The sequence below is a fragment of the Grammomys surdaster genome, unplaced genomic scaffold (assembly GCF_004785775.1).
Source record: "Grammomys surdaster isolate TR1022 unplaced genomic scaffold, NIH_TR_1.0 125934, whole genome shotgun sequence".
Lineage (NCBI taxonomy): Eukaryota > Metazoa > Chordata > Mammalia > Rodentia > Muridae > Grammomys > Grammomys surdaster.
This window is the reverse complement of record NW_021620757.1, coordinates 1,246,138-1,254,277: the sequence shown is the minus strand read 5'-3', so window position 1 is coordinate 1,254,277 and position 8,140 is coordinate 1,246,138. Positions and strand designations below refer to the sequence as shown.

General features: G+C 39.6%; 1 protein-coding gene across 1 annotated transcript in view; it reads right to left on the bottom strand.

Moving 5' to 3' along the window:
- The window catches only part of Vwa8 (von Willebrand factor A domain containing 8), a 315,245-nt gene that overhangs the window by 260,512 nt on the left and 46,593 nt on the right, over positions 1–8,140 (bottom strand). Inside the window, exons 3-4 of the mRNA XM_028752706.1 lie at positions 6,171–6,301; positions 2,040–2,150 (exon numbers count right to left, since the gene is read on the bottom strand). Coding sequence (XP_028608539.1) covers positions 2,040–2,150; positions 6,171–6,301 — 242 coding nt within the window. The remainder of the gene's footprint in view (positions 1–2,039; positions 2,151–6,170; positions 6,302–8,140) is intronic.

Below are 8,140 nucleotides of genomic sequence, written 5' to 3'. Positions count from 1 at the left end.
CTCTCTCTCTCTCTCTCTCTCTCTCTCTCTCTCTCTCTCTCTCTCTCCTCTTCCTGGTCTATCTCCACATGAACAGTCTCTGGCAGCCACTCCCACCACAAGGACTGAGGGTCTCCACTATGATTTCCCTGACAGCCTGGCTGAAAACCTTCAGAAATCATGAAGCAAAGTATGCCTCTCCTCCCTGAGGCTATTGCTGCTGGATATTTTGGTCACAAGACACAAAAGAAACAAACCTTTCTCTTATTCCAGATTTCTAATCTCACATCCATAACTGCTTCTTGTGTAGCCTTCTGGAAGACTTCAATGTGCACAAAACCACAGATGCATTTCTTCTACCACAAACGAGATCACAAACTGTCTGACCATTTCTTTCTACCCATGCTCTGGACTTCTTACTAGTATACACTAATGCCCCCCCCCATTGTGTATGCACGAGTGTGCACTAGGACTTGAACCCAGGCCTTCAGAGCTTCTAGGCAATGACTCTTTCATGAAGCTACATGCCAGCATTATTTCATTCTTTTTAATGGCTATAGAACATTCTATTAACAATGATTTCATTAACCTCTTCAATATGTATCATTACTATTTTCAATTAGTTTTCTGGTTCTGAAAATACTGCAGTTAATATCATTGAACACAGTTATTTATGAATACATTTGTGTAGGGGCATAAAGGGCTTCGTGCTCACAGACATGCGCTATGGGAACCTAAAACTTTAAGCACATAGAATTGTTCCTTCAAGAGAAGGAATGCAAAATGTGCTGTCTGCCCAGAAGGTTGAAGCAGATGTGCATTCTAGCTGGCTGGCTTTGGCACAATCTGTGCGGCTGGAGACCTTCCAGAGCCTGACTCCCCTTCCAGACCCTTCTTGTAAACTTGTTTTTCTTGGTTGGTCAATCTGTAGAGCCTATCTGTATGGAAGGTGTCATGTACTTTACAGAGTTTCATTGCAGTCACGGCTGAACTATATTTAGCTTACTCTGTTCCTCAGAGATTCAGGTACACTTTGTTGTGCATGCAGGATTGAGTTAGTTAATACAGAAATAGTTTTCACCATATTGTGCTGTGTTTAAATACACCAAAAGAACTACTGGTGGTCAGATTGCCCAAGTTTGAATGACCGCTGGCCACTGAGTTATACTGTGCCTTTTGCTCCCCACAGCTTGTCTCTGCTACCCCCCCCCAAGGTGGGAGAGACCCCTCACACATCTGGAAGAAGACAAAGCTGGAAAGGTAGCAGCTGAATGCAAACATCTGCTGTTGTTTGTCTGTTGTTGTTTGTTGTTGTTGAGAGGGGTGGAATTATTAGCTTGCTCAGCTGGAGGACCTCAGGCTCTTTACTCATCTCTCCTTCTTCACTAACTACGGATGGATCTTTAAACACTTTATGTCTTAACTTGCAGTATTTATTAACTAAAGAGTCAAAGATAGCCCCATTAACTCAATGGTTTCTACAGATATTTTCTGTATAACTTGATTATTTTAGTCTTCATCCCATATACTACTATGAGGCATTTGAAAGGACAACATTTAATAGTTTATGTAATATGTTTTAAAATAGAAATAATACAGTCTCCCATAATATCATAAAACACTATTTTAGTTATCAGTATCTAAGCCACCACCCCCCACTTCCCACCACCACCACCACCCCCAAAGCTATAATACCTGAAAGTATTTCATTTCATGTGTTTTAATCCACATTTTCCTAATTCACCTTTAGGTTGAAAATACTCATGTCAACATGCTAGCGAAGCTCCTTTATTAAAAGCAGCTGCAATGCTTTCTCTTTAGAAAATGAAGTTCTATAAACAGCTGTAAGCAGCAATTGAAAGGTAAGCAACCACCAGTCACTTCACCGGAGTCCCCTCAGAGTGAGATCAAGACACTTCCAAGAACAAGACACCAAGCCCTAAATCAAATCTGTCTAGAGAGAATACACATCTGTCTGTCAGCGACACATGATCTCTCTTTCCATGTTGAAAGTCAATTTCCCACAGCCCTGGAGTAGTCAGTCATAGGCCTGAGCTTGCCTGGTCAATGTAAAATGCTGTGCCAGCTCGGATCTCCCGGCGCTGTTTGAGGTCAGTTTCGGTGGTGTCCCTTGACAGAGCGATGTATTCCACCTCTCGTTTGGTCAGCTCCTGTAGAACACAGAGCTAAGTTATTCCAGAGCTAAAATCAAACTACTAGCCTACAATTTAGAACAACATGTTCAACAAAGCCACTGCCTAGAGAAGAGCACTGTGACTGTTAGTTATGGATTCAAAATGTTTTCAGTCTTTGAGAAAAATTCAATAAGCTGGATACTAAAACATACATATGCGCTGGGTGGTGGTGGCACACGCCTTTAATCCCAGCACTTGGGAGGCAGAGGCAGGTGGATTTCTGAGTTCGAGGCCAGCCTGGTCTACAAAGTGAGTTCCAGGATAGCCAGGGCTACACAGAGAAACCCTGTCTCGAAAAACCAAAACAAACAAACAAACAAACACAAAACAACACAAAACAAACAAACAAACAAACAAAAACATTCACATGCCAGGAATGTGGCCCACACCTCTCATCCCAGCACTTGGAAGGCAGAAGTAGGTGATCGATGTGAATTCAAGGCCAGCCTGGTCTACAGAGCAAGTTCCAGGCCAGTCAGGGATACATAGGAGACACTGTCTCAAAACTTCCCACTCAAAACAAAAACAAAGCACACACACACTGCACGCACACACATCATTAGAGCTCCATTTTTAGTATATTCCACCCTACTACTTAAGTAATAAGAAATCAAAATTTAATTCTTCAAGCCTTAATTTATCCTATTAAATTCTTTTACAAATATGAATAGTTATTGGGCAATTTTCCAACAAGTCATAACAAATTTTTGTAAGGAATATTTATCTTTTTAAAAAAGTGTGGTTTTAATTCATTTACTCAATTGACCAAGGTTTAGCAACTGAAAACTATATCATTGTTAGATGCCTTACCAAGTGTAAAACAAGAAAAAAACAGCTGGAGAAGATGAAAAGAGCAAGAGGAAGAGGAGGAAGAGGAAGCCAAAAAAAGGAAGAGAAGAAAAAACTATTCTGTGATGTGAGGAAAAGGTGGCATCCAAATCCATCCCATCTCAGAACAGTTTACCTGCCCATAAAGCATCTTGCCCTAATCTCACAGCCAAGTGACACCTTGGCTTTTACAACAGTGAACTAAGAACAGGGACAGTCTCCAATCACATAAGGATCTAGTAACCTTAACTAATCATAGGGATCAATTTACATAAGGAGAAAAGAGAAAGTTGACAGAGCATGTCATTGCTGAAAAAGGAGGCTTTCACAGAAGACCGTGTTTCCTGCAACTTAACCCTGTCTTAGATGGATAAACAATACTTTATTGTCTTTCAGCTCTTTCAGATTTCTTTGTTCAGACTGCCATAGTTTGGAGTATAATGAGAACGAGGCCAAAGTTTTCAATAGAGAAGATGCACAGTCATAAAGATGTGATAATATCAAATGATGCTTTCCTAAATAGAAACGAATCGTCTGACTATGAAAGCCAATTCTTCAGTAAAATAATTTTCTCCTTTTAGCAGATACCTGCTTTCTGATTTCAGAATACATCACAGATAACAAACATCATGTCTGCTTCTTTGATTGGTTGAATGTAACCTCCCTCCCTGGAAAACCTTTCATGCACAGTGACTGCCAAAACTGTATGTGCCATTTTTATTTTTTGTTTTTTTTTTAAATGATTTACCTATTTTTATATTTCATGCATTGGTGTTTTGTCTGCATGTGTGTCGGATCTCCTAGAACTGGAGTTAGAGCCAGTTGTGAGCTGTCACATGGATGCTGGGAGTTGAAACAGGATCCTCTGGAACAGCAGTCAGCACTCTATCCCACTGAGCTCTCTCTCCAGTACCATGGTTTTTGGTTTTTCAAAACAGGATTTCTCTTTGTAACGTTGGTTGTCTGGAACTCACTCTGTAGACCAGGCTAGCCTCAAACTCAAAAATCCTCCTGTCCCTGCCTTCTGAGTGCTGGAATAAAAGGTGTGCACCACCATGCCTGGCACCCCTTATTACCAAAGAGCACCATAGTTTACCTTGAACTGCACACTGAGGACAGTGCTGTCACTCTCCTCAGTCTTGATAGCCTCCTCCTCAGCCAAGCACCAGCCTCTTCAGGAACTACTTCAGGAAAGAAGCAAGCAAGCTCACACAGCACCAGGAGAAGGCAGCAGATGGAATTGTCTTAAACAATCTACAATCTCCTTTAATATGAGTTAAAAACAGCAAATATCAAGTGTCTCTATTTAATTTTTATTTGTTTTAGCAAGCTTACCCCCAAGACAGTATCTACTCAGGACATTACCAACTGAAGTTTCTCATATCCAGTGACAACAGTATTCACTACAGAGTACAAGGTGGCGGGGTAGCACTGAATCTCCACAAGTACATTTAAATGGTAGGGTAGCACTGAGTTTTCATATATGTTTGGCTACCTTGGATCTATTTTACCATTTAAAGTTTGGTCATAGTAGTCATGTGACTTCACACTCATAGACTTACATTGCATTTTTTTTTAAAGATTTATTTATTTATTTTATTATGAGTACACTGTAGCTGTCTTCGGACACACCAGAAGAGGGCATCCAATTTCACTATGGATGGTTGTGAGCCACCATGTGGTTGCTGGGATTTGAACTCAGGACCTCTGGAAGAGCAGTCAGTGCTCTTAACCGCTGAGCCATCTCTCCAGCCCCCATTGCATTTTTTTTTTTTATCTCCCTAAAATCCCTAAAATTTCCTAGGGACATTCATTTCAGAATTCGAACAACATCAAAGCCCACCAAAAAACAAAATCTCAATGAGATATCACAGTCTTTGAAATGAGTAAGGCAAAGAATCCCAAGTAGTTGGTCCCCCGTTCCTAGACAAGACACATATGCCTTGTGTACTCACTAAGGCTAATGCTTCGGAGGGAGGTTACACCTCACAAACTGATTCTGGACATGAATTAAAGATGCAGAAGTTCTGGGCCAGTGAGAATTATGCTCTGATTTGTGGCTTTACTTTTGTCACGCCTGTCTCACATATACTCTGAAGTTCTAAAGTAAACCGAGGGCCAGAGAGAGAGCTTGGCAGTTAAGAGCACTCTCTGCTCTTACAGAGGACTGAAGTTTCACAATCTCCTGTAAACCAGCTCCAGATCTGATGCATCTTCTGGCCTCAGGGAGCATTCACATACGTGTGACTCACACAAAAAGTAAATGTTTTTAAAAATAAAAAATAAACTAAATGTGCCACTGAGGTAAAATATAATAAAACCGATTTCAATAGCATGAAAATCAATTCTTCAATAATAAATAACACAAGCAGATTTTAACAAGGGTGTTTTTCCTCCATTCTATAAAGTTGTCTTCAGAGGTCATTTGTGCTTGGATAAAGAGCACAATCCCTCTTAATGGAGGATAACAGAACGGCCTTGTAAACATCCTGACAGGCATTGAGAACAGAAGATATCAAGTCACTTAATAACACTGGTCTAAGAACAAGTATTATTCAAAAGAACACCATGTCAAAGAGGTAAAATGGGGGAGGGGTTTCAAGTCTAACTATATAATTTTCTAGATAGATAAAGATTAAGTAGATCACTCAATCTTTGTTCATTTGTTTTCTAATCTACTTAAACAGGAGGAAAAACAGTATGTAGCTATGACATTTAAAATGCCCTATAAGTCGGGTTCCCTCTGAAAACCACACAACTTCAAAACATCAAAAAGCACTGTTTTTTTTTTAAGTTGTAAACCCAAGAAAAGGAAAAGTTCACTGAGTGGCAAAGTAAAGGCTAGGGGAGAGGCAGACATGTTGGCTTTTACAATCTCAGAGTTGCTGATTCTATGTACTCACTACTGACTGCCTTGGGTTGTATTTCTTTTCTACTAATGTGGAAGGCATTCTAGTTACTACAACAACAACAACAAAACTATGCTGCACCTGGGCTTCCCAAACAATGTCTGCTGAGTCCTTTATGAACGAGGCATTGGCTGATGACAGCAATATCCTAATAACACAGCTAAGTCTGATATTTGTATAAATTCGTCTTTCATTTACTTTATTCTATCCTTTATCAAAGTTAAAAACCCTAAGGAACTGACAAGGAATGATTGCTCACCAAGTACTGCATAGCAACAGAGCGGCGAAGAGGCCCAGGAGGTCCTATGAGAAAGACATCTTGCCCCAGCAGATCCTTCTGCATTATCCATCTCAGATGCTGGACTACGGACTGAGCTGGAGATTCTGAAACTTTGAGAAAAAGAAAGAAAATGAAATGCAAATTTAACTGTTATAACTTTACTATATAACTATATAAATCTCCAAATAATGTGAACTGTATATATGGAAAATATGCATTTGTATAGGATGAATGGATGATAGATAGATGATAGATAGATGATAGATAGATAGATAGATAGATAGATAGGATAGATAGATAGAAAATATTTGGCAAAAATTCAGTTTTATATGAAAATTATCAATGCTAAAACAGAAAAAATATCAAACAGACATCAAAGGGTCATACATCTAACACTTCAAAGTCCACAAGAACACCGGGATAATCATCTGTAGGTGTCTTTAAAGAACGAAAATGCTTCTTATGGATGAGTCCAAAACTAGGGTCATTATTTTATCAGTTTCAAAACCTAACCAATTTATTCTAAAAGGAGACATAGCCAAATGATCTCAGACAACTAATGATGGTTACAGATATGAAAAGCTGGAGTCTGCTCTAATCTCAAACGCCAATGCTTGGAAGACCCCCCCCAAAGGAATCTGTAATTCCAGTCCACTCTTCTACACCATTTGTTGCATGATCATTTCCTAGGATGCTGGAAACAAATGTCTACTCACACAGATAGAACAAAAAGAATAAATCCATCCAAGTCTAGTTTGAACTAATGAGTGTACTGGGCTTCTTTACTGGAAGATGGGTGTTAAGATTCTTATAGGAATGTGAGGGGGAGTGGAAAGGAAGGCAGGGGAGGAGAAAGAGATAGAAAAGTCTTACTTATTCCAAACAACACAAAAGAGAGGAGAATGGACAAAATGCACATAATAGTTGTGTAACAACAAACTGAATAAACTATCACAAAAGTTGAGGATCCTTAACATGAAGATTTTTGAAATGCTCCCAAATGTGCTATGTTCTGAGTGCCCAAGTTACACCACAGAGAGAAATTCTACACCCAAGCTCATGTAACAAGTAATTGTCAAAATGCAAAGGCACTAAAAATATCTCTTGAAACTATCTTTAAGCTGTATGTATGTAAGGTACATAAAATGGAAATGACCTGGGGCCCATCCCCAAGGTATCTTACTATAATACAAGTGTTAAGGCCTGGGTAACCAGTGCCTGTCTAATCTTACAGTGGCTACTTTGTCTTATGCCTGCGCCAGCCGTCTTATGCTGTTACAAGGGAACTTTCTCATGTCTGAGTTGAACAAATCTGTTATGTTCTATGCTTTGGTGGCCTTGGAAACTCCTCAAACCCTCGCCTTACATTAGAACCAATCACAGTAAAATTTAAGTCCCCAAGACTTCCCTGGATAACTGATATCCTGGTTGGCAAGTTGAGACATGAACGCTAGGCAAGTTGCCTATCACAGTTGAATAACCCAACCAGTGGGAACAGGATAAATGCACCACAAGACATGTTCCTAAAGAAGTCCCCATCCCTAAATCCTGGTTGATGGGATAACTTGGCACAGATGTTTGTGGATTTCACGTTTAAAAGCTCGCAGGCAAGAATGCTTGGGGTCAGTCTCAGCTCCCAAGTCTGACCTTGTCCCTGATCAATCAGTCCCGAGGTGTGTGTTCAATAAACTATTCCTGTTTGCTGAAAATCCGTGTCTATGTGGTTTTGGGATGTTTTCTGGGCCCCAACAACAAGCAAATATTCAATAAAATTTTAAGTGAAATTCATTTAATGGTTATTCCCAACAATATGTCAAACCCTTTATGATATGTAACTGAGTGAAAAAAATAATCATATATACTGTATTGATAAAGCTCAGCCCATTAGTGAGTTCTTTAGAAATACATACATACATACATACATACATACATACATACATACATACATA